We start from the raw sequence: 26,411 nt of genomic DNA on the forward strand, positions 1-26,411 counted from the left end.
CAGAAAGTTTCTCCTTATTTCCAGGTTAAACCTCTCCTTGTTCAGTTTCCATCCATTATTCCTTGTCTGGCCTACAGGTGATTTAGAAAATAGCTTGACCCCTTCCTCCTCGCTGTGGCAGCCCCTCAAATATTGGAAGACCACTGTCATTTCTCCCCTGGTCCTTCTCTTTACTAGACTAGCCAAACCCAGTGCCTGTAACCGTTCATCGTATGTTTTAGCCTTCAGTCCCCTAATCATCCTGGTTGCTCTTCTCTATACTGTTTTTAGAGTCTCAACATCTTTTTTATAATGTGGTGACCAAAACTGGATGCAGTAGTTTAGGTGTGGTCTTACTAAGGCTTTATAGAGTGGTATTAGTACCTCCCTTGATCTTGATTGTATCCCTCTGTTAATGCAACTTAGGATTGCATTAGCTTTTTTGGCGGCGGCGGCTGCACACTGCTGGCTCCTATTTAGCTGGCTGTTCACTAAGACTCCAAGATCCCTCTCACAGTTCCTGCTATTGAACCTGGTTTCACCCAGTCTATATGTGTACTTTGGTTTTTCTTGCCTAAGTGTAGGACTTTACTTTTCTCTACATTGAATTTCATTTTGTTAGATATGGCCCATCTGGATCTTGAGACTATCTTCTTGGGTGTTAGCTATTCCTGCCAGCTTAGTATCACCTGCAAATTTAGTAAGTTCCCCTTCTATCCCCTCATCTAAGTTGTTAATGAAGATATTGAAGAGTCCTGGGCCTAAGATGGAACCTTGTGGCACCCCCTGCTTAGTTACTTCCCTCCATGTAGACTTAGACCCATTAAGGACTACTCGTTGAGTACGGTTTGCCAGCCAGTTGCGAACCCGTCTAGTGGTGGTGCTATCTATCCCACTTTTTTCTAGCTTACTAAGAAGTAAGTTGTGGTCTACTTTATCAAATGCCTTGCTGAAATCTAAATATATTATGTCCACAGTATTTTTCTGGTCTACCAATTTAGTCACTGTGTTGAAGAATGAAATAAGATTGGTTTGGCATGATCTGTTTTTAACAAACCCGTGCTGACTGCTAGTTATTACTTTACTTTTATTTATGACGGTTGCAGTGTCCTAGGGTCATGTAATCCGCTTTTGCGACCTTCTGATTGGCAAAGTCAATGGGGAAGCCAGATTCACTTAATAACCCATGTGATTAACTTAATAACTGCAGTGATTCACTTAACAACTGTGTCAAGAATGGTCGTAAAATGGGGCAAAACTAATTTAACAACAGTCTCGCTTAGTAACAAAAATTTTGGGCTCAATTGTGGTAATACATTGAGGACTACATGTATTGAACTGCGTGTGCTTCCCATAGCATTAAAAGAATCCTTGTATTTTCAAAAATTATTTAAAGCTCTTTTTCTTGTCAAGCATATATTAAATCTGTCATATTATTTAGATTAGATGCAGTAAGCAGTATTGTACAGTTATTGAAGTAACTACATCTTGTTATAAAGTACGTGCAGGTGGCTATCATTATTTGTCTGAAACCATGAATAACTAAAATATGAATAAAAAACATTTCATTCCATGGATATTGGATATTAAGTTCCAGAGCCCAGAACTCTCGTTTTTCTCCATTAAAAACCTCCTTTGTCCTCCTCCCACCAACATTTTCTATGCAGCATAGTTGCATTTGTTCCTTTGGTCTTGCAGGATCTCCCTGGATCAGCCCAGCCACATGGTTTAAGGTGACACTTCTTTGGGCTAGATTGCCTTCTTAAGAGCAACTCAATGAGCTGGTGATAGACTTTGCCACTTGCGCCCCCTAGCTTCTCCGCTGCACGCAGCTCTTTTACAATTTTAGGAAAGGCCCATCCCATTTATATCCAGCGATCATGTACAGATAGTCCTCAACTTAAAACACTTCATTTAGTGACCGTTTAAAGTTACAGTGGCTCTGAAAAAAGTGACTTATGTCCATCTTTCACACTTAACGACTGTTGCAGCATCCCCGTGGTCATGGGATCAAAATTCAGGTACTTGGCAACTGACTCATATTTGTGGCGATTGCAATGTCCCCGGGTCACGTGATCCCCTTTTGCGACCTTCTAACAAGCAAAGGTAAAGGGGAAACCTGTCTCACTTAACAACTGTGTTAGTAACTTCACCACTGCGTGGAGCCACTCAACAACTGTGGCAAGAAAAGTATGAGATGGGGCAAAGCTCACTTAAACTTCTCATTAAGCAACAGAAATTTTGGGCTCACTTGTGGTCGTAAGTCTAGGACTGCCTGCACTTGTGGTTGTGTCTCTTCTTTGAAACCTCTGACCACAACACTATGACTAATAAAGCCCTCACAAATCCAAACACAAAGGATTAAAGCACATTGTGTGGACACCCTAACCCTGCTCAACCTAACCTTACTCTTTAAAAATATATGTTTTATGCATATGGAGAAACACCTCCTTAATCTTGCACATATGCAAAAATATAGATAGTCCTCGACTTACAACAATTTGTTTAGTGACCATTCAAACTTAACAACAACCCTGAAAACAGCAACTTATGACTGTTTTTCACACTTTTGACCGTTGCAGCCTTCCCATGGTCATATGACCACATTTCGGACACTTGGCAACTGGTTCCTATTTAGTTGCAGTGTCATGTGATCCTCCTTTGTCACTTGACAAAGCAGAGTGAATGGGGAGGCCAGATTCACTTAACAACCCTGTTATGAACAATTTCAGGGATTTGCTTAAATCTTGTGGCAAGCAAAAGTTGGAAAATGGGAGCAAAACTCACTTATTGACAGAAATTTGAGGATTTGTTGTTGTTAGTTGTGAAGTCATGTCCGACCCACGGTGACCCCATGGACAACGTTCCTCCAGGCCTTCCTGTCCTCTACCATCTTCTGGAGTCTGTTAAAGCTCATACTTACTGCTTCGGTGACTCCATCCAGCCCCCTCATTCTCTGACGCCCCTTCTTCTTTTGCCCCCAGCATTTGGCTCTTCTCCAGGGAGTCCTTCCTTCTTATTAGGTGGCCAAAGTCTTTGAGTTTCAGCGATCTGGGCTTCTAAAAAGCAGTCAGGGTTGATGTCTTAGACTGACCGGTTGGATCGCCTTGCAGTCCAAGGGACTTGGAGGAGTCTGCTCCAGCACCAGAGTTCTGTTGAGGATTTACCTGTAATAAAAGAACTTGAAATAGATGGACATCTTAATATGTACAGTACGGTCTGCTCACTTGTTTTGTTTTGTTTTGGTGCTGTTCAGTTCCTACAAACTCTGAGAGGCTTAAGCAATCAGTGTAACAGTCTTTAAAACAGAACAAAATCTTTGAAACCTGCCAAGTGAATGTGCCACCATTTGGTTTAGAATAATATTTAACCAAATGTTCTCCTAAAGAACTATTTTCTCAGCTGTTAGCTGAACTAAACTAACGAGGGCCTCCCTCATTTGAAAGACCAGGTCTAGGCTATTTCACACATGGACATATGGAACCACGCCTAATGAGATAGTGGACGACTGGAACAATGCCTGTATTTGGTTAACTGTGGGAACTACAGGCTGTGCTCGACTTGCGACCACAATTGAGCCCTCAAATTTCTGTTGCTAAGCAAGGCAGTTTTGTCCCATTTTATGACTTTCTTTGCCACAGTTGTTAAGCGAATCAATGCAGTTAAATGAATCATGAAGTCATGAAGCAAATCTAGCTTCCCCCGCTGACTCTTGTTGGAAGCCAGCTTGGGAAGGTTTCAAATGCATCACATGACCCCAGGACACTGCAACTGATATAAATACATGCCAGTTGCCTGGGGTACTGAGTTTTGATCATGTGACTGGGGGATGCTGTAACAGTCATGTGTGAAAAACGATTATAAGCCACTTTTTTCAGTGCTGTTACAATTTTGAATGTTCACTGAACAAATGGTTGTAAGTTGAAGTCTGCCTATATTTAAATTTGAAGACTAAAATACTAGTCACTCTAATATCTGACGTCTTTTTATATAATTTACTTTTTTATCTTTTGAATCTGGCAGATGGAGGTAATTTAGCTGGGATATGGAACTTGTGCTACAATTGTGGATAGATCAATATTCTTGAAAATCCATGGTCAAATTCTCCAGGAAACATGTACAGTTAAGCTCTGACTTTTATTCGCTTGATAGGACCAATAAGGTTTTGAATTCTTGGCTTACTTTTTAAGAACTAAATAAATGAAGCTATTCTATTGGAATTCACAATTCTATTTAGAATGAAAGAGTTAGAAGATGGATGGATATAGAACATTATAGGTAGGAGAGAGAAAGAGAAAACACTTAGATTTATATACCACTTCACAATGCTTTACAGCCCTCTCTAAATGTTTTACAGAGTCAGCAATTGCCCCAACAATCTGGGTCCTCATTTAGATTCATTCATTCAGAGAGATAGATGGATGGACAGATAGACAAACAGACAGATTTATAATTTGCAGACATTCACTGTGGTTATGAGTTACAGACTACACGTTCCTCAGATAAATATACTCTAGGTAACCTTCCACCCCTTAGAAATTTTAACCATGTCTTCCCTGAAAACTTATCTTGTTCTGATATTAATTTTTGCCCACTTTGCCTCTAGGTTGCCAAAAAAAGAGATCTTTTTGAATTAAGCAATAGGAGAGGTTAGTGGCATTTAAGATTCAGTCCCCTCTCATCCGATTCGTGTATAGGGAGATCAGAAGGAACAGGGAGAGGTTGATGTGACAAGTGACTTTATTCTGTCTTTACTCCAAGGTTCTCAGGACTTCATGGACACTGTCAACACTTTCTCTGGAGGAGGATTCAGAAAATAGACAGATCTTCTGCTTATGCTAAGAGATAAAAACAAATCGTTAATCTTTTTCTAGCTTGGTCATATAACTGTATGTTACATTCCTAGACCATTAAATGTTTGCCCGGTTTGCTTGAAAAAAAAAAAGCTGGATATGTTCGGTATTAATTTACAGCTGGCCGTTCCATAGGTAGATCATTTCTCAGCCTATATTCGTGATTAAAATCTTGAGCTTGATGCCTTCACAGATCAAGGATTGGGTTGCACTCTCTGAATTTTTCCCCCCACAGTTACATTGGTTTGGAACAGGAGCGAAACAGGAAATACTACAGAGTCTGTACATGAATTACATTCCTTTCCCACCCTGAGAGAAGTCTAGTTAACAAAGCGTTCTTTCGGAAAAGAGAGAGTTCAACAGCGGATGCACCATAGAATCCAAACATTTCTGCTGAAGAAGAAAATTCAGCCTGCTCTGTTTAACAATAACCACAGAAAAAAGAAGCCAAACCATGCGGCAAGTAGATACCGACTTTATTTAGTGAGATTCCCCCCCATGCTTGCTGTGAAGAGACTCCACAATGACACACTTGCTAGTAAGTAATAAGGGACATTGTGTACCCAGAGTATTTAAGAACTAAGGTGGAGAAGGATCGGACAAAATGTGCATAATAGTTAGCACTTAGCAAATTTAGAATCTCTCAGTTTTCCTATTTGCATGGGCTTATAATGCAATAGGGGGCATTCAATTCAGGGCAGTGGTTTTGCTTAATTCATGAGAATTCATGACCTATCTCTTCCGTGGATATACAGTATTAAATCAGTATATATTCTTCGTCTTCTTCCTGCCTCTTCGAAGTCCAAGGAAAGTACAGGGCACAAACTCAAATATGAAAAGTTTCTATGGAGCTATTAGGAATATTGGACGTGAGATAAAAGGACTGATCCATCTTTGGTTTTCTGTATCACAGTGGTGTAGAGATAACAGGATCTTGATGTCCACTTTCATCCTTTACTTAGAAATGTTTCTCACACCTCAAATTTAATGATTGTTGAAATCATGAATTCTCATCCCTGAGTCAGATATTTTTCTGGAGTCAGCAAAGGGCATAGAACGTAGAATCAGAAGGTAGGAACAGAAATCAACTTGTCCAACAAGGCAGGAGAGCTTATACCATCCCATCAAATGTCCCGTCTATTCTTGAAAACCTCCAGTGATGGAGCACCCACAATTTCAGGAGGCAAAGCTGTTCCATTGATTAATTGTCTCACTTGTCAGGAAACTTGTCCTTAGTTCTAGGTTAGATCTCTCCTTAACAAGCTTCCATCCCCTTTTTTGTCTTGCCTTCTGTTGCTTTGGAGAGTAAGTCGATCCCTTCTTCTCTGTGACAGCCTCTCAAGTAAGGGAAGACAGCCCTCATGTCACCTCTAATCCTTCTCTTTGATAGGCCAGATAGCTCCCGAAATTGTTCATATGATTTAGCCTCCAGACCTTTTATCATCCCTTGTTGCTCTTCTCTGCACACTTTCTCAGCATTTTTAAAAATATTGTGCTGACCCGAATGGACCCAGTATTCTGAGTGTTGCCCCATTAGTGTGACCTAGAGCAGTATTATCACTTTCGATCTTGATTCTGTTCCTCTGTTAATGTAATGCAGGACTGCATTAGACTTTTGGGCAGCTGCAGCACACTCCTGGCTCATAGTTAAGTGGTGATCCACTAGAAGATATAGGTCCCTCTCACTACAGTTGAGTCAGGTACTGCCTATTCTGTACTTTGTCTTTGGTTTTTCCTACCTAAGTATAAGATTTTACTTTTCTCACCACTCAGCTGCGTCTTGGATAGGACCCAAAGCTCAAGTCTGTCAAAATCCTTTTGAATCTTGAGTCTTATCTTCCAGAGTGTTAGCAATCTGTTCCAGTTTGGTGTCATCTGCTAATTTGATGAGTTCCTCTTCTATCCCTTTATTTAGATCATCTATGAAGAATTTGAAGAGTTCTTGGTCCAAGACAGATCTTTGGGGTAAACTACTGCATGCTTCCCTCCATGTAGATGTAGTTCCATTGAGGACTACACTTTTGAGTGCAGTTGGTCAGCCAGTTACAAATCTCATCTGGTGGTGATGCTGTCTATTCCAATTACTGGTACTTCAATGACTTTTCTTTTTTTCTCAAGGAAAGTAAGACTCTGCCTCAATATTTCTTAATGAGGAACTTTCAATACATTCAAGGTGTATCGAATTCAATAGCCTTTTCTATTGCAGCTTGTCTCCTTTCGTTAGCCTTGGAAATATATTACGTAATTTGGGAGCTGACAGGGAAAAGAAACCAAGAGCAGATGGGATCATATTAGGCCTACATATAAAAATTGGATGTTAAGAGGTGGAAAGGATTATTTTGCTAAGGGAATCGGAGGAAATACCAATATTACACAGAGGGAAATAAGATCTGGTTCCTGTGTTTTAGTTTTAATTAAAATGGAAGGTTTATGTCAGTCTAGATATAAAACACTTGTTCAGTAACCCTGAAAGTAAGGCTGAACATAGGATTTCTGAGGTGCTGCTTTCCCCCCCTGTACATACTTTGGGGTGTCCAGTTAACTGAGATCATTTGATGAATCAATTTTAAAATTAAATCAGGAGAAGCAGATTTAACATTTTTAAGACCCGCAACCATTCATATTTCATTCTTTAATTCATAAGCTAGCAATGTGCTTAATATTTCCTTTATTCTCTTGCTGATACAAAAAGGTTGTGTGTTTAATTTAAAACACTGACATCATCAAATAAACTAAATCTCAGGTTTCTCAGACTGAACCAAAGCATCCAGTCTATACTGAGGCATTAAAACATGCTTGAGTTGATTATATTTGCGGCTGTTGTAAATTAGGATGGCAAGATTCCATTCAAAGTCAAGAAAAGTCTTTAAAATAGTTATTACAAAGTAATTGCCTTAAGGTACATATTCCAGATTCTACTCACAGCTTCCAATAGAATATTTGGCTCCTTATTTTTAAAAAAAGAGATAACGTTAAATATTCATGAGACTCAACATAAAATTCCACTTGATGACTAACAAGGCTAAAATATGTTTGACTGCTTGTAAACCTTTTTATTATATATCAACCCTAGTAATTACTGTAATCTTAAGGGAATACAGAAAAACTTTCCAAAAGAGTCCCTAGTGATTAATGTTCTATAGATTAATAGCAATAGCACTTAGACATATATACCGCTTCACAGTGCATTTACAGCCCTCTCTAAGCGGTTTACAGTGTCAGCCTGTTGCCCCCAACAATCTGGATCCTCATTTTACCAACCTTGGAAAGATGGAAGGCTGAGTCAACCTTGAGCCAGTGAGATTTGAACTACCAAAGTGCAGTCAGTCAGCAGAAGTAGCCTGCAGTACTGCACTCTAACCACTGCACCACCATGACCCTTAATCCTTACTTAGTGCCCACAGTTGAAAATAGCAGTTTCATTAACAATTAACCAGTGGAATGGCTTGTCTTCAGAAGTTGTGAATCCTCCATTATCAGAGGCTTTTAAGAAGAGCCTGACATGGCATAGGGTCTCCTACTTGAGTGAGAAGATCTCCATGGTCCCAACCCTGTTATTTTGTTCTGCTGTCTTGTGTTTCCCAGCCTTGGGAGACTTGTTAGGCTGAATGCGGCCTTCTTCAGCCTTGTGATTGTCACTGCGTGAACTTACTTTTGAGAACCTGGCAAAAACCAAACTCCCCATCCTACAACAGTCATTTCTATTTACGGCTTCTTCCGAATTCAGGCTTCCAGAAAAGGAAGTCGAACGTTCCATTCCCAAAGAGATTCCATTCTGGAGGAACATGGTAGATTTACTGGCACTAAGCTCAGGATAGTATAGATAATCCTTGACTTGCAACCATTCCTATAGTGGTACGAAGTTACAGTGGCACTGGAAAAAAAGTGACCTCTGACCAGTTTTCACACTTACAAGCTTTGCAGTATTCTCATTGTCATAGGGTAATAAGGACCCTTGGCAGCTGGCTCATACCTATGACAATTGCAGTGTCCGGGGGTCATGTGATCATTTTTTGTGACCTGACAAGCAGGAAGCCATGTTACTAACTTAACAACTGCTGTGATTCACTTAACTGTGGCAAGAAAGGTCATAAAACTAACAACTGTCTTGATTAGCATCAGAAGTTTGAGGCTCAGTCGTGGTTGTAGGTAGAAGATTACCTATATCTAAACTCAGAGTAGATCAGAAGATCCCCAGATTAGATCCTTTCTGATTTAGACTTGACTGAAACAAGACAGGTGGTCCTCGGGTTACGATCATAATGGAGCCTATCCATCTTGGTCATAAATTGTGATGGTCATAAAATGTCGATCACATGACCAACCCAATTTTATGATCTGTTTTGTGGCTGTTAAGCAAATCCATGGTCATTAAGGAGACTGTGGTCATTAAAGCAAACCAGTGGTTTGCTGTGGGCACAGTTTTGTTAGAAACCAAAAGTAAATGTGGCAAAACCACTGTAAACATGGTTATTGTGATCATGGGACACTACAAATGACCATGAATAAAATTTGGTTGCTGAGCACCCAAAATACGGTCACTTGACCACAGAAGTACCAACTGTTAGAACTTTGAATCTGGGTTCCAGGTACAGGTAGTCCTCAACTTATGACCACAATTGAACCCCAAACTTTCTGTTACTAAGTGAGACATTTGTTAAATGAATTTTGGCCAATTTTATGACTTTTCTTGCCACAGTTGTTAAGTGAATCACTGTTAAGTTTCTGACAAAGTTGGCTTCCTCGTTGACTTGGCTTACCAGAAGGTCACAAAAGGGGACCACACGACCCCAGGGACATTGCAACTTGTCATAAATATGAGTCAGAATTTAGCATCTGAATTTTGATCATGTGACCATGGGGGATGGTGCAACGGTCGTAAGTGCGAAAAACAGTCACAAGTCACTTTTTTCAGGGCTGTTGTAACTTCCAGCGGTCACTAAATGAACTATTGTAACTTGAGGACTACTAGTAATCTCCCAGGTAGGTCCATTAGAATTTCAATTGGTCCCTAATGGTCATAAGACTACTTGTATCAACATTTCAAAGCTAAAATTGACCAGGCTTCTAGAGGTATCATAATTTATTTCACTGAAGTTGAAATTCTCTAGAATTAATTTTACAGAGCATCAACCATTTTTCTAGTGAAACCAATATTTTGGTATATGATAGATAGATAAGCTATGAAGCACACATTGGTTGAGACCAACCAAGCCGAAAACAGTTTGGTCTAGTGGTTAAGGCACCAGGCTAGAAAGCTAAGAGGTTATGAGTTCAAGTCCCGCCTTAGCCATGAAAGCTAGCTGGATGATCTTGGGCCAGTCTCTCTCTCAGCCCAACCTACCTCACAGGGTTGTTGTGGTGAAAATAGGAGGAGGAAGGATACATTCGCCACTTATTTATAAAAATTATTAATAAAGGCTGGATACAAATAAATAAAACGACATATCCATTAATAGTTGGTGCCCACATTTCTTTCTTTCTAATTGCTTTCCTGTGCAGCAGGCTGAAAGCAAAAGAATGTTCCTTATTAGAGACTGAACTTCTTACCCTTGGAGCCCTGGTTAAATTAGCCTGAGCACTACCTGGAATTAGGTCAAGCCTTACTTGTTCCCCCTGGGATTGTGTGTTGCTCACCTATGATATATCACACTGTCTTTTCCTTGTCAACTTACAGGAATGCCTTTAACAGTGGAATGCCATCATGTGTCCCCTGGCATATAAACTGCATTGTCTTTTATATTTTCTCCTCTGAACTTTCTTCACACATCATTTTATGACACGATATATTTGTGTAATTCAAATGACTCTTTTCTGCTTCTCTACTTAAAACGGCAACAATAATAGAAGGAATATTTTTAAACCATCTGCTCCAATGCAGAGAAGAGTGGAAAATATCTAGGTCAGCTGTTTGCAAGAACCGTAGGAAAAAGAAAGGGTTTCAAATTTTGCTTGAAAACTAAATCAAGGTAGCATTAGACCAGCTTCAGAGAGCTATCCATGCTGCAGTAGACTATGGTCTAATAGTAACTGGGTTTAGCATTCGAGCAAGCTTTGAAACTCTTTTTCCTGTTGCTTTTGCAGAATGACTGCTTGCCATGCTGTGGCCCAGAGTGACTTCTTTGTGTGCCATGACTGTGGAGCTGCAAGAAGTGAGCCACAGTGTGGCACGAAGACCTTCACAGTGTGAAGTCCAGCCCCTGCTCAGCGCTACTGCACAAAGACACAGATACCACAATCCAGTCCCAGCCACAGTAGCTCTCATCAGTCTGCAAACCACGGGCCCAGTTGACCTGTGCTGGAACTTGTGGGCTTCCTTGCTCCTGCTGTTGATGAGGCATGTCCACCCTGGTCCTTGCTGAGGCAGCTGCTGACCATGTGAGGCCATCTTCCCTCAGGTCTCACAAGGAAATCATATACAACCCGAGAGGAAAGAAAGCTCAGTGAAGCCAACAGCTGTTTGAGTAAGGCCTGACTGGCATAGCTGGTCAACAGTGTGGACAAAAAAAAAATGTCAAAGAACAGTTAGGGCAGGAAGTGCAGGGTATGGGTCAAAATATATAAATGTGGGAAAGAGAGAGATGAGTGTAGCAGATAAAGTCGCCCTTTGCAGTTTAGTCATGGACAGGCTACTAGGTGCCTGAATTTTGACCACATGACCGCAGAGACACTGCTCTGGCCATGAACGTTCGTAAGTCCATTCAGCACCGCTATAACTTCGAATAGCTTCTGAACAAACGGGCACAAGGCAAGGATAACCTGTACTTAGTAACCTTTTTGTTAAACCTTAGTGCAGGGGTATCCAACCTTGGCATCTTTAAGACTTGTGGACTTCAGCTTCCGGAATTCCCCAGCCAGCATGTGGGTTAGTGTCAGCCAAACCTGTTCAGATTGTACCTCTCATCATTTTCCACAATAAAAATACATCTACTGGTGATGGTGACTGTAATCCAGCTCATTTGAAGGCTGCCTTAACTTATCCGTATTCTCTCACTCACTATAGTAGTGCTGTCTTGAAACTGTATTAATTGAAATGGGAGAACTGAATACTGTTTGCCTTTACAAATTATCAAAACTTCTTACAAAGTTACCATTTCAAGGAAAAAAAATACAATAGGTAATTGTTTCCCATGAGTCAGTTTAATAAGTCTGTTTTATTTTTTTGTCTTAGAAGACAAACTTCTGTTATTCCCAGCCATATTTCCACAAGCAATAAGAGCAAGGAAATAAAAGGTGTTGTAATAGATTGGAACATTCCTGCAATTACAACTCTACAAAAGGAAATAAAAGGATAGCGAAAGTGACCATGAGGCTGCTGCAGTGGTCATAAGTGTGAAAAACGGTCATAGGTTGTAGTGGTGTAGTGATTAGAATGCGGTATTGCAGGCTGACTCTGCCCACTGTCTGGAGTTCGATCCTGACCGGCTCAAGGTTGACTTGTCCTTCCGAGGTGGGTAAAATGAGGACCCAGATTGTTGGGGACAATCGGCTGATTCTGTAAACCGCTTAGAGAGGGCTGGAAAGCACTATGTAGCAGTGTATAAGCCTAAAAGATAGTGCTTTAAGTCACTTTTTTTCGGTGCCATTGTAATTTCAAATGGTCACTTAATGAATAGTGGTAACTTGAGGATTCCCTGAAGTTGGCAATTCGTAGAATAAAAGATAATGAATTACTTTAAATCACAATCCTAATTTAAGTACGAGTAAAGCCAACAACAATTGGTGTTTTTAGGTGAAAGACAAACCCTTGGCTGACATTCTGAGGGGATCTTAAATATTTAACTAGAGAAAAAAAATACTTAACACTTCTGTTTAATGATAACAAAAGTCCTGACAGGGAATTTAATGCAATGTTCACATGAATGCTTCGATTTTTCTTAGGAATTATTCAGTCCAAGACTTGCCGAAATCTGCATTATTCTTATCCTATTGAAGCAAAGGGAAACAATCCTTATTTTACAATCACAGTTCAATAGCTTGGACTCCAAGATATTGTTTTACTGTGAACTCTATTCTTTTATTGCAATACAACATGAAGTTCTTTTGAAGCAGAACAAACTACATAAGCCCAACTTCGTTGCAAGTTTTAACTTCAAACTATTTGTAGTTAATGCCTTACTTTATTAGAAAAGCTGTCCAGGTGGTGGTGTATAAAAGACAAAGGTGAACAAAAAGAACTTAATTTTGTCTCCAGATCTTTTAATTATCAGGCCTCTTTTGCAACTTACTGCTTCTTCATTTTGAATTGAAATATAGGCCGAAACCTTTTATTTTTATTTCTTCAGCCTCTTAATGGAAGTTTGCAATTTAAACACTTCTGAAGAAGCCAAGAGAGTTAAAATTCTAGAGTTCAGAAGGCGGAAAGGAAAATAAACTGTGTACAAGACAATGATAATTCAGTATTCTCAAATTTAAAAACACTTAAAATAGTATTTTTGGAGAGCAGCATTGCTCCGCCAGACATAAAAACCTACATCACACAATATTGAAATTGCAATGAAATGCCAAGTTGAGGCTAAGCAATGTTGTAGATCTAGGATTATTCAGAGATTCAATTTTAAGAGTAAAAAAATAAAGGTTAAATTCACACAAATGGCAGCAGGAAGCCTCCCCCTCCGAATAATGTATTTGATCTTATATTCATACAGTGTAAGGAAATGCAGGCAGGCTTTCATTTCTTTTTTATAAATTTTTTTATTCTTTTTACATTTTAAAAACATCTCTTTCCATGAACAACATGGTTCCAGGTTTTTACACTTCCAATACAAACATGACCTTTTATCTTTCACATTCAATTCTATATCATATCATTACTTCCATTTTACAATAAATTTTCTCCAGTATTCTTTTTTTTTTTTTTTACACTTATTAAATCCATTTTCAATTTATATCTTAACTCCCTTTTCTTTAAATATACTCATATTTTATAGTCAACCATTCTTATTTTTATTCTAAATTCATTATTCCTTTATACTTTTATCTGTTATATTTGCAATTTTATCACATACTTTTGTTTCATTCAATAAATTTCAACTTAAATCTATTAATTCCAAAATTTTTCCCCTTTAATTACTAATTAGAGTGTGCCATCCTTTTATACATCCCTCAATTATTCCCCTTTAATCCATAATCAAAATTTATAATATAATCACTATATAATGATCACATTCTAGTTTAATAACAATAATCCCCCAACTACTATATGTCACGTGTGCATATACATATCTTAAGCAAGATTCCGCATGATATTTTTTTACGCAAAACGTAATCACCGAACAGATAGTAACACTGGTTGAATCCCACCCCTGGCCTAACTTCCAGTCCTGCGGGATTCTCCTTACATGCTCTGAATTGGGAAGTCAGCTGCCAAGCTGCAAATGGGGCGGTAGTTGAATTCAAAACGTGGCCATCGAGACCCTATATCGTTTCAGACAGATGGCTACCCAGTCTCTTCTTAAAAACCTCCAGTAATGAAGCACCCACAATTTCTGAAGGAAAGCCAGTTGATTTTTTTCACTTTTAAGTTTCTCCTTCATTCCAGATTGCTTTTCACCTTTATTAGTTTCCATCTGTTGCTTCTAGCCGTGCCTTTAGGTGCTTTGGAGAATAGATGAACCCCTTCTTCTTTGTGGCAGCCGCTCAAATACTGGAAGACAGCTATCATGTGACCCCTTCCTTCTTTTCTCTGGACTGGTCATATCCAGTTCCTGCAACCATTCTTCATAGGTTTTGGTCTCCAGGCCCTTAATCATTTTACTTGCTCTTCTTTGCACTTTTTCCAAAGTCTTGACATCTTTTTTGTAGTGCGATGACTTGTGTCTGAGCAGGTGCAGATACATAATAGCCCACCGCGACTAGCATGGGAAATACAAATCGAATTGATTGGGTAATAGCATGGCAGGCAACCGCTATATAAGGGCTGCCTGTCAGCCGTTACCATTGTTGAGTTGTAGTTGTACGTACCTGATAAACCTGAGTTGTGGATCCCTGGCTCTTGAGTTTTCATTCCGGCTGTATCCAACAATGACAAAAACTGGTTGCCGTATTCCAGATGTGGTCTTACTAAGGCTTTATAAAATGGTACTAATACTTAACGTGATTTTGATTCTATGCCTCTGTTTACACAAGCAAGAACTGTATTAGCTTTTTTGGCTGCTGCCACACATTTCTGGCTCATATTTAAGCGGTCTCCAAGTGGCGGTGCATATGCCTCCTTCATATATGCTTTTCAAATTCTATTAGAAATGTCATTTTCCACAGGAAACTGAAGCAGTGAATGCATGTGTTAGAAGAAACTCAGGTCATAATGCTCTCTTTTGGATTACAGAGTAATTATTGGTACAGATATTATTTAGATTCTTACTGCAATATATTAGTTGTTTTCCATTGTCCTGAAAAGACCTTTTGATCACACATTTCTGATGAACCTTAAAATTGTTTGTTAGCAAATTGGTTTTTGTTTTTCTTTTTAACAGCTATCTTTCATGTTTATACTAGTACTTTCTCAAAGGTCTTGTCCAAATGGATTTAAATAAAACATTGTTGTATCGTTTTCTGTTGGAGCAGATGGTTCTTATTTCTGAGGACATAGCCTTACTAAGCCTTACTAAGGACTTTATACCTTAGGGTAAAATATGGATGTGATATGTGTGCAGTTATTTGCTGCAATAAAAACAATATGGCTTAACAAATTCCATTACATGTAATTGTCTGGCATACCATTTCATTCAGACACTGCATGTTTTCTGGAAATACATTCAACATCATAAGCTATAATTAATTTACTTGCTTATAAATGGAAACATCAAATTTACAGAAGATCTGTTTTCAGACTAAAACACAGGAAAATCCTCCACTTATAACTGTAATGGAGCCTGCTTATTATGGTCATAAGTCATGACCGTAGATAGTCGTAAAGCAGGTCACCCACATGACCAGATTTTTGTTACCTTTTTTGTAGATGTTGTTAAGTGAATGCAATGATCATTAAGAGAATCTAATGCTGGTTTTTGGCAAAATTATGAATCACAATCACATGACCTTAAGACACAGCCATAAAGATGGACCTGTTGTTGAACACCCAAAATGTGGTCAGGTTACTGTGAGGGAGTAAAACCATGTTGGAACTTGGAAATTGAATCATAAGTACTTTTGGGGGGTCCATTAGAACTTTGAACGGTCATTAAGCAACCAGTCATAAGGTGAGGACTACTTGTATAGTAATTCGCTAGAAATAATGGAGGTTTTTTTTTTTTAAGTCAATGCTGTAACATTAGAATTAACTACGACCTGTGTGAAACAGCAGGCATCAAAGTCCATTTACGACGCAATTATTTTGTTTATTTACAGTGTCCCAATGTAATCTCAGTTTGAAAAAGCAGAGAAGCAGAAGCATCTTTAGCACTTTATTCTGCTGCTTTCGCGACTACAATGTTGAGTCTCCATCACCTAATGGCACCAGTGTCCTTCCTCCCTTGGTGGAAGAAAATGGCGGGCTTCAAAAGGTAAGGTTTCTCCTCCTTTTTTTGATAGCATGAGTTTTGCGGGGGGAAGGTAGAACCTGATATGGGTAAACCTGCAGTTATAAATTGCCACTCCGTTCATATCAAACATCTCTCAGTCCCTATTGAGAATCATTGAGAACAAGACTAATTCATTTTCTCTTGATGGCCTTAAAGAACTAGATCTGAAAAACAGTCAAGGCCTTCCTGAAAGAGTTGGTAGTGTATCCTTTTCTGAAAACATGTTTCCTTGATCTAGTTATGTAAGACAGCACCCCATCCCAGACCTTCTCTTTATTGTTGACAAGATGGTGGAACTCGAGTGATGATTCTCTGGGGGAAGCAGAAGACACTTTTAAGTTGAGTTTTAAGCTTGGTATAGAATGAAAATGCCACTGGCCACTCTGTTGGATGACCTTTGCCAGGATCTGAACGAAATTATAAGCTCTCTATGTTGCCGCTTCGTCTCCTTTTGGTGTTTGATACCATCATGGTATCTTTCTCAATTCTAAAGATGCATTTTTGCAGTGGTTCCACTGGAGACCAGGGGTGGTGGTGGGTAGAAGACCTGCCCTGTGGATGCCCCTTTGTACGGTAATATAGTTCCATCGTTCCTAGTTTTTTATTACTTCCTTGAGACCTCCGAGAGAAATAATCTGTTCATTTGGTTTTCTGGCTACTCCCGTTCTGACTTTGGTTAAAATAGCAATTTCTCTGAAGGATCAAATCCACAGCTTGAGAATTTATTTGGGATTGACAGCTATACGGTATTTGCCATAGATGTCACTGCTAGAGCATGTATGCTAGCTCTATGTCTATGGAGATTCTCAGTTATCCAGGTCATGGTTGTCCCAAATGTACTTTTTTCAAGAGGCAACTCAGTGGTGGGATTCAAAACATTTTACCACTGGTTCGGTGGGTGTGGCTTGATGGGTGCACTTTGCGCGTGTACACACTTTGCATGCATGTGTGTGCCAAAAGCGCACTTTACGCAGGTGCAGAGACGTTTGAGCAGGTGCAGAGGCATTCTAACTCGCCTCCTGCAAGCCTGCACTCTCCCGGTCGCTTCAGCAGCTGCCGCGCAGCACTATCCTGTGCCGCGCAAAGCAGCTACGCTTCAAAAGCAGGGGATAAAGGTGAGTATGGGAGCCTAGGTGGGTCCAACAGCAGCACAATGGAGAGAACTGGTCCGGTCTCTGCTGCTCATTGCTGCTACTGGCTTGGCAGAACTGGGCTGAACCGGTAAAATACCACCACTGAATTGGACTTTCTTTTTTTTTCCTTGAAGACATTTCGCTTCTCATCCAGCTCTGACTAAATGGTGGAGGATGAAAGTGGCCTCAGCGACTCTCATAAAGAGTACTAATGACCAGATAACTACAAGGAATATAAATCCTTTCATCCTCCACCATTCAGTCAGAACTGAAGAAGCTCCTTGGATGAGAAGTGAAATATCTTCAAGGAAAAGCAGAAGTCTTGCTGCCTTTTGAAAAAGCATCTTTGGGTATGACCGGAAGTCTGCTACCGGAAGTCCTAACTCATTCCTTCCTCACTACTAGGTTTACTGTAGCACAGGGGCTGCTCTTGAAAACTATGTAGAAATTGCAGTTGGTGCAAAACACAGCTTCCCACATGCTAGTGGATAAGAGCTCTTCCAGCTTTATTACACTTGTATTGTGGGTGCTGTATTAACTTCCAGTAGATTTCCATGTATAATTTAAAATGCTGGGTTTAACTTTTAAAGCCCTAGGTACTCCTAGGTACCTTCTGGATTGCTTTCTCCCAAGTAGAACTGACCCTTATCTCAAATGAAGATGTTTAGTGTTCTCCATTGAAGATAACAGTGCCTCTCCCCAAAATGACCCATATCTCTCTCATCCTGTGGAACAGCATGCTCCCAGAAACCTAGTTGCTACCTCTGCTAGCCTCCTTCCAGAAGGTGGCTAAGAGAATCTCTCTGAAGGACTTTGAGTTATGTTATAATTTGCTGCCATATATATTAAGGTTATTATTTTATTGTCCTGCTGAGATTGGTTGTTTTATTAATTTTAAGTTGAAATTGATTTTATTGTATTCTTGGTTTTATTTCCATTGTAAACTACCCTGAGGAAAATTGATTCAGAGGTACATAAAGATAATGACTATGTTTTTACCCTATCTGTATCTGGCTATTAAAATAAGCAGTCATCACTTTGAAATCGGTAATCCGGTTGTCCCTGAATTCAATAATATATCATTGTATAAATGTATTAAATCATACAAGTAAAATCTGTTGATTTGAAATACAAGGATTGGCTAAAGTGGATGTTCTCTTAAGGATGACTACAACTGGATTCAAGTTACTCTATGATAAGATGGGCGGCCAGTAAATTTGATAAATAAATAAATAAAAGAAAAATTTAAGCTTAGTTATTGAACCTAAGGAAAGGTTAAAATTTCATTGCTTATTACAATAATAATTTATAGATAAATTTTGTTCTGGTACTGATATAATGCTATATAAGTAGCTGAGCAAAACAGTCCAGCAAGGCAGTATCACCACATTAAGGCTGGAAAAAAAAGGCTTACACTTCTTTTTTGCAACATCTGTTGAAAATATCAAAAATTCTATTAACAGTTCCTTTGCAGCTCCTTGATAATTTCTGTTGACACAATATTTACTTCTCTTAATTTAACCAATTTCTTAAATTCTTTTTTGAGTTTTAGTTGGAACACGTTTATTCATTAAATCTGACACGTCGGTTTATTTTATGTTCTACTGTTTTGAAATATTACACTCTTTACAACGATTTTTTCCCCATTTTCCCCTCAGGGTGACCAGATGCAGGTCATTCCCATTCCAAGTGTATGTATTTTTTTATTCTTTTTATGTTCAGTTTCTTTTAATGTTCTTGATTTGGGCTCAGATAGTCTATATTTGTGTGTGTATTGCATGCTGACAAGATCTTACAAATGTGAAACTATAGCTGGGCACATCACAAAACCATATCTTAGTAACCACAACCCACAGAAAGCATAAATTCCACTATTTCTTGATTCACTGTCTCGAGCTAGCAATACTTGGGTGCATGGTAGGTTTTTGTGAAACAACCATTTTTATCATCTGCTCAACACATACATACACACACACACACCCAAAAAGAAAGTGAAATAGCAAAATTTACTTACTTTCTTTTCCCCTTGTAATCAGTGGAGCATGTTTAAAAAGTAAAGGTTTTCACTTCCACTCATTCCTGACGTTTTTAATCCTCTGTGTCAGTGTTTCTCAACCTTGGCCACTTTAAGATGTGTGGACTTCAACTCCCAGAATTCCCCAGTCTGAACTACCAGTTGGGGTGGGAAGTGGGGGTAGAGAAATAGTGGAATGATAATAACAATAAAAATCCTAGAGGGGCCTTATTGGTGGTTGTAACCTCGATGTTGGAAGAACGGTTGATGCCACCACATTTATAAGACATGCTTAACTGGGCATCATTACTTTTAGCCCCATTCAAAGTGAGGTCAGTTAATGTGGCTTTCCACACAGCTCCTCCTCTCCCCCTCCATCAGGGTGATCAAATACGTCTCACATAACACAAACAACGGGTCTGAAACCACCTTTATTTTTATTTATTTTTGCCATTGTAGTTGTTAAGTCTCGTGCTGTTTTTATGGTATTCGTATTGTTCTTTGTATTTAAATGTTTAAAACAATTGTAAACCACTCAGAGTCCCAGGGAATTGAGCAGCATGTGTACTTAGTGTGTGTGTGTGTGTGTGTACATATACATACATACATACATACATACACACACGCACGCACTGTTTGCAGAAATAAAAAGTATTGTATCAAACACTCTATAGCTCCCTGCATCATCCAACTTTTGAATGTCACAGAGAGGGAGATGGGGGTTAACATTACTACAGATATAACAGTTCATTTAGTGACTGTTCAATGTTACAGAGGGACTGAAAAATATGACCATTTTTCACAGTTACCACCTTCATAGCTTCCCCAAGATCATGTGATCAAAATTCAGACGCTTGGCAACTGATTCACATTTATGACAGTTGCAGTATCTGGGATCACGTGATCCCCTTTTGCGATCTACTAACAAGCAAACAGGGAAACCAAGTTCACTTAACCACCGTCTTACTAATTGAACAACTTCACTGGTTCACATAACTGTGGCAAGAAAGGTCGTAAAATGGGGCAAAACTCACTTAACAAATGTCTCACTTAACAACAGAAATTTGGGGCTCGACTGTGGTCATAAGTGGAGGACTACCTGTACATAAGTATAATATGCAGTCCGCATCTATGCTTATTAAAGGGATACTTATTCAGATTTGCCTCAGGAGTTCAAGGTGGCATTTAAAAAGAATCGTTTTTTCCCCTTCACCACCGCAACCTTGCAAAGTAGGTTAGGCTGAGAGAGAGAGAGAGAGAGAGTGGGTGGGTGGGTGGCCCCTAATCACACAGGAGCTTCTGGGGTTAGAATGGATTAGAATTTGGATCATACCAGGATCAACCCAGGCTCCTAAACATTACATCATAAGCTAGCTCTCTGTGTGATATGCTTTAAATTCCGTGATGTCTAATGCAGCAATTTATGTTTTCATGGATTTCATTCCCAGCACAAAAACAGTCACTCCAGAGAAAAAAGGGCAAGAATCATGAGAAAGCCATGGGAAGGTTAGGAAAGTGATCAGTAGAACAGTCAATCAGAATAGAACTGGAAGGCACCTTGGAGGTCTTCTAGTCCAACCCTGCTCAAGCCACGAATCTTTATACCATTTGAGACAAGTGGCTGTTCAGTCTTCTTAAAGACCTCCAGTGATGGAGCACCCACAACTTCTGCATGCAATCGTTCCACTGATTAATTGTTCTTAATTCCAGGTTGCTTTTCTCCTTGATTAGTTTCAATCGGTTGCTTCTTGTCCTGCCTTCAGGTGCTTTGGAAAATAAGTTGACCCCTGCCTCTTTGTGGCAACCCCTCAAATACATGTCACCCCTTCCTTCTTTTCTCTAGAGTAGCCAGACCCAAATCCTACAGCTGCTCTTTATATGTTTTTGTCTCCAGGACTTCAGTCATCTTAGTTGCTCTTCTCTGCATTTTTTCCAAAGTCTCAACATCTTTTTTGCAGTGTGGTGAGCAAAACTGGATGCAGTATTCCAGGTGCAGTCTTACGAGGAATTTATAAAGCAGTACTAATACTTCATGTGATTTTGTTTCCGTGCCTCTGTTTATACTTCTCATTTCATCAACTGATCTTATTTGTGGGTTCCTCTCTTTAAAAGTCAAAGGGTCTTTACAGGATAAAGAAGTCTGTTATACTCAGCAATTTTAGGGACTGACCGATGAGATGCAAAAACAGGAATAAAAACATTGCTCAGAGAAGTCTGCAGTACTAGTTTATTGCTAGTCTGTTGCCCAAGACTACAAATAACAGAGTTGGAAAAGACCTTGGAGGTCTTCTAGTCCAACCCCCTGCTTAGGCAGGAAGCCCTATGACAAGTGGTTGTCCAATTTCTTGTTAAAAACCTCCAGTGTTGCAGCACCCACAATTTCTAGTGGCCAGCTGTTCCACTGCTTAATTGTCCTTCCTGTTAGGAAGTTTCTCCTTAATTCCAGGTTGCTTCTCTCCTTGGTTAGTTTCCACCCATTGCTTCTTGTCCTGCCCTCAGGTGCCTTGGAGAATAATTTGACCCCCTCTTCTTTGGGGCAACCCCTGAGATATTAGAACACTGCTGTCATGTCACCCTTAATCCTTCTTTTCATCAAACTAGACTTACCGAATATAATCATTCGTATAATCATTCGGTTTAGTTTAGTTTACTTTATTGTCATTGAACCATGTACAACAAAATTAAATACCATCTTCAGTGTACATTATGACTATGAAAGTAAACACAAACACACATCCTTCACATTCTATACATTCTACACATTTTATTCTTCAGATGTTTTAGCCTGCAGTCCCCTAATCCTCTTCATTGCTCTTCTCTGCACTCTTTTCAGAGTCTCAACATCTTTTTTATACTGTGGTGACCAAAACTGGATGCAATATTCCAAGTGTGGTCTTACTAAGACGTTATAAAGTGGTATTAACACTTCACGGGATCTTGATTCTATCCCTTTGTTTATGCAGCCTAGGACTATATTAATAGATCTTATAGATACTGTAATTACAGGTAATCCTCAAATTGTGACCATAATAGAGCCTGGCCATCATAGTCATTGTTGTAAAAACAGGTTAGGTTACAGTTTTACAACCTTTTTTGCGGTGGTTAGGCAAATCCATGGTTCTAAATGAATCAGTGGTTTTCTATGGGTGAAGTTTTTCTGAAAAGCAGAAATAAATGCATTTATGCATTTATTACAGTTTTAACAAAACTGTCATAACACATGTTATGTGATTGCAGGATGCCGCAAGCAGCCCTAATGTCACATGACCCTGGGGGCAACTGTCCAACTCTGAATCCAAGTCATAAATAACCCCTAACGTAGGTCAATCAGAACCAGCCATAAGTCAAGGACTACTCCCTAGTCTTTATGTGAAAAATAAAATAATACAGTCACAACCTATAGTCCTTGTCAAAATCAGACGTGGCCATTTTTTAAAGAAATTAATAATTTGATGAGATTCTGTATGTTATAGTCCCCACAGGTGATGCTTTTCCCAGATACAAGGTGTTCAATTCTTAAAACTCAGATGATACTTAAAGAGTTCCTTAAAGGGTTTTTTTCTCCTCCACCCCCATTCTATGGCTAATATTACCAACCTACATGATTTCAATTTAAGGGAGTTCCAAGCGTGGACATAGTTTGATCCAGAATATCTCTCTTGATGGTCCCTCCTCCCCACTTCAAATATTTTCTTTCTGGGGATCTGGTGGGCTTAATGTCCAGAGCCATCTGGGTTGATAAAGATTGCTTCATTTGAAGCTAAAAGGATCCTTTAAAAAGCAAGAATTGTGGGTTTTCCCAGTCCCGTCTTAAAATAGGGAAAGGGCCAGGACATAACTTACTAAAGTAAAATTCTTGTTTCGTTTTATATTCTGTGTGTTTTGTTCTTTTATTTATTTGTTTGTTTTTGTTTTCTTTGTCATGCAGTATGTTGAGCAGACTATGCAGGTGGTCCCCAACCTAGAACAGTTCGTTTAGTGACTTTCGGAGTTACCAAAAAAAAAGGACTAAAGTACTAAAAGCACTAAAATATATATTTTTTTTCACGACCGTTGCAGCATTCCTATGGTCATGTGACTTATATTCAGATGCTTGACAACTGACTCACATCTATGACGGTTGCAGTGTCCGGGGGGGGTGTCACGTGACTCCTTTTGAGACCTTCTGACAAACGAAGTCAACACGGAAGCCGGATTCATTTAACAACCGTGTCACTTACTTAACAACTGCAGTGATTCACTTAACAAATGGGGCCAAATTGACCTTACCAGATTTCCCATTTAATAGCATAAATTTTGGTGCTCAGTTGTGCTCCTAAATTGAGGGCTACCTGTATGCGAGTGGCGGGCTACGTTTCTGTGTTTCCTGACCAATTTGTCAGTCTGTACTTCGTTAACTAGATCTCACATGGAGGAAAATCTACGACAAGTGTCTTGGTTCAAGCCTCACATTTGCTTTGCACGGAATTTATTAATCGAGCTGCTGGTCTCTAAACCTGCTTGGATCCCTGCCTGTAAAATTATTGCTTTGTGATTGGCCATAACTACACAGAAGCCATTTTGTCAATTGTTGATAATGCTCTCTCAAATGAACCCCCTCCCTCCCCTCTGGGGATTGCCAATTCAGTCAAATTGTGTGGGGTGTGTGTGTGTGAAAACCAGTGGTGGGATTCCATTTTTTTTTTTTACTATCGGTTCTGTGGGTGTGGCTTGGTGGGCGTGGCAGGGGAAGAATACTGTAAAATCTCCAGCCAGAGGTGGGATTTGCTGGTTCTCTGAACTAATCTAAATTTCCGCTACTGGTTTTCCGGAACTGTTCAGAACCTGCTGAATCCCACCTCTGGGTGAAACCCGTCATGACTTCAGTCTTAGTATTTTAATCATTTAGAATACAAGTCTGCTAGATTTTTTAAAAAAAATGCCTTTTCTTGAGACTATCTCAGAAAGATTTTGCTCTTCCATTTCAGACCTCTTCCTTTATTTATCCCAGGTATCTTTCATATTAGACAGAAATGCTGAATTGGGGTAATACAGGTAGTCCTTGACTTACGGCCAGAACTGTACTTCAGATTTCTGAGCAAGTTAATTAAGTGAATTTTGCCCCATTTTACGACTTTTCTGTTGTTAAGTGAATCACACGGTTGTTAAGTGAATCTGGCTTCCACATTGTCAGACCCAGGACACTGTAACCATCACAAATACAAGTCAGGTGCCAAGCATCTGAATTTTGGTCAGGTGACCATGGGGATGTTGCAATGGTCATAAGTATGAAAAATGACGGTAAGTCACTTTTTTCAGTGCTGTTGTAATTTCTAACAGTCACTAAATGAACTGTTGTAAATCGAGGACTACCTGTATCATTGAAATCCTTTATAATCCATGCAAAAGAAATATGGGTCCAGGTATTTGTCTAACAAGGCACAAATAATTTAATTATGACTATATTAGTTTTCCCCGATCATTAGGTTTATCATGAACATTTCTAACATTTTGAAGGTGCTCTTTTTTTCCTCTCTGTTTAGCCATCAGCTAAATACCTCTTGCCAGAAATGACAATATCTGATTATGGGAAGAAATGTGTGGTCATTGATCTTGATGAAACATTAGTGCATAGTTCCTTTAAGGTACGTATACTGTTTAATATTTCTTACAGCTTTTTGATTAAATACATGAAAGAGGACAGGCATATCTTATTTGATGTCCTTTCTAGAGCTTAAAATGTCTTTGCTGTCATGGTAACCTCACTCACTCATGGCCATGATATTCTGTAATTTATTGCCTTATATATATTTTCTTAAGTTTTCACGGGTATCTATATGTATGGTATTCAGCTTTGTTTGGGTATTTTCCCATGTCATTATAGTTGTGTTTTTAAAGTTATAGCGATGTTTCAGCAGAATGTCATCTGCCATCATCAGGCTTCTGTATTGTGTTCATCTGTGAGCCAGCCTCCTGTGTTGTAACGACCTGGGTAATGGGCTGTGTGATGACCTTCTGAGTTCTATTGTTGTGGCATCCTGGGTCTTGTGCTGTATTCTCCTGGGTTGTTGGCTGTGTTGCGACATCCTGAGGTTTTGTGGTGTAACCTCCTGAGTTCTGTGATGTGATATCCTGAGCGGGTGGCTGTGATGTGACGTTACGGGTTTTGGTTTGGCTCCGAGTTTGAGGTCTGGATATGTGTTCATGATGTGTGTCCGTTTGCTTGGTTTGGGGTTTGGCAGCTGGTGATGCAGCCGTGGTCTGGTTTCTGGACGGTGGTTGCCTTTCATCTATGGGATGGGTTTGGGTTTGAGTCTGGTGAGGGAGAATGGTGGTGGTGTCATGTGTGGTTTGGGTCCGGTGTTCGTTTTCATGGCTGGTACTCGTTTGTTGATAAGGGCTAGTTTCCAGATGTCTGGTAGGTGGGAGACATCACCCCGTTTATTCATGTTATGGGGGTGTTTCTCTATTTCGATGGCTTCCCTCTTGTTGAAGTGTTCAGTATTGGAGATTAATTTGGTTCCCTCAAAATTAATTTCATGTCCTGTGGCTTTAAGGTGCTGAAAAAGGGAGAAAGTATTTTCTTCTTTTTTGACTGTGTTCTTGTGTTCTGCGATGCGTTCATTTATTCTCCTGTTGGTTTGTCCAATGTATGTGGCTGGGCAATTGTTGCATGATATTTCATAAACTCCTTGGTTTTCTAGCTGGATCTTGTCTTTGGGGTTTCTTAGGATGTTGGCTATTTTTTGGTCAGTGCCGAAGGCTGTCCTGATATTGTGTTTGTGGAGAATGACCCAGGAGATTACATCACAAGACCCAGGATGTCAAAACAATAGAACTCAGAAGGTCATCACACAGCCCATTATCCAGGTCGTTACAACACAGGAAGCTGATAGACACACAGCCAATACCTCAGCCACACATGTCCTTA

The 26,411-nt window shown here is 39.5% G+C and overlaps 1 protein-coding gene across 7 annotated transcripts in view; it reads left to right on the top strand.

Moving 5' to 3' along the window:
* Positions 1–26,411, top strand: part of CTDSPL (CTD small phosphatase like) — a 73,878-nt gene that overhangs the window by 26,253 nt on the left and 21,214 nt on the right. For 4 of the 7 annotated variants that reach the window (XM_087917562.1, XM_087917561.1, XM_087917564.1 and 1 more), the window contains exons 2-4: positions 16,182–16,336; positions 19,146–19,178; positions 25,024–25,125. In XM_087917562.1, coding sequence (XP_087773688.1) covers positions 16,182–16,336; positions 19,146–19,178; positions 25,024–25,125 — 290 coding nt within the window. Of the gene's footprint in view, positions 1–5,174; positions 5,371–10,916; positions 11,297–16,181; positions 16,337–19,145; positions 19,179–25,023; positions 25,126–26,411 lie in introns of those variants that run through there. The other 3 variants (XM_087917568.1, XM_087917566.1, XM_087917567.1) reach the window with 2 other exon arrangements.

This window comes from Pseudonaja textilis, chromosome Z, assembly GCF_049901715.1.
Source record: "Pseudonaja textilis isolate UNSWEBS1 chromosome Z, rPseTex1.2, whole genome shotgun sequence".
NCBI classification, from domain to species: Eukaryota; Metazoa; Chordata; class Lepidosauria; order Squamata; family Elapidae; genus Pseudonaja; species Pseudonaja textilis.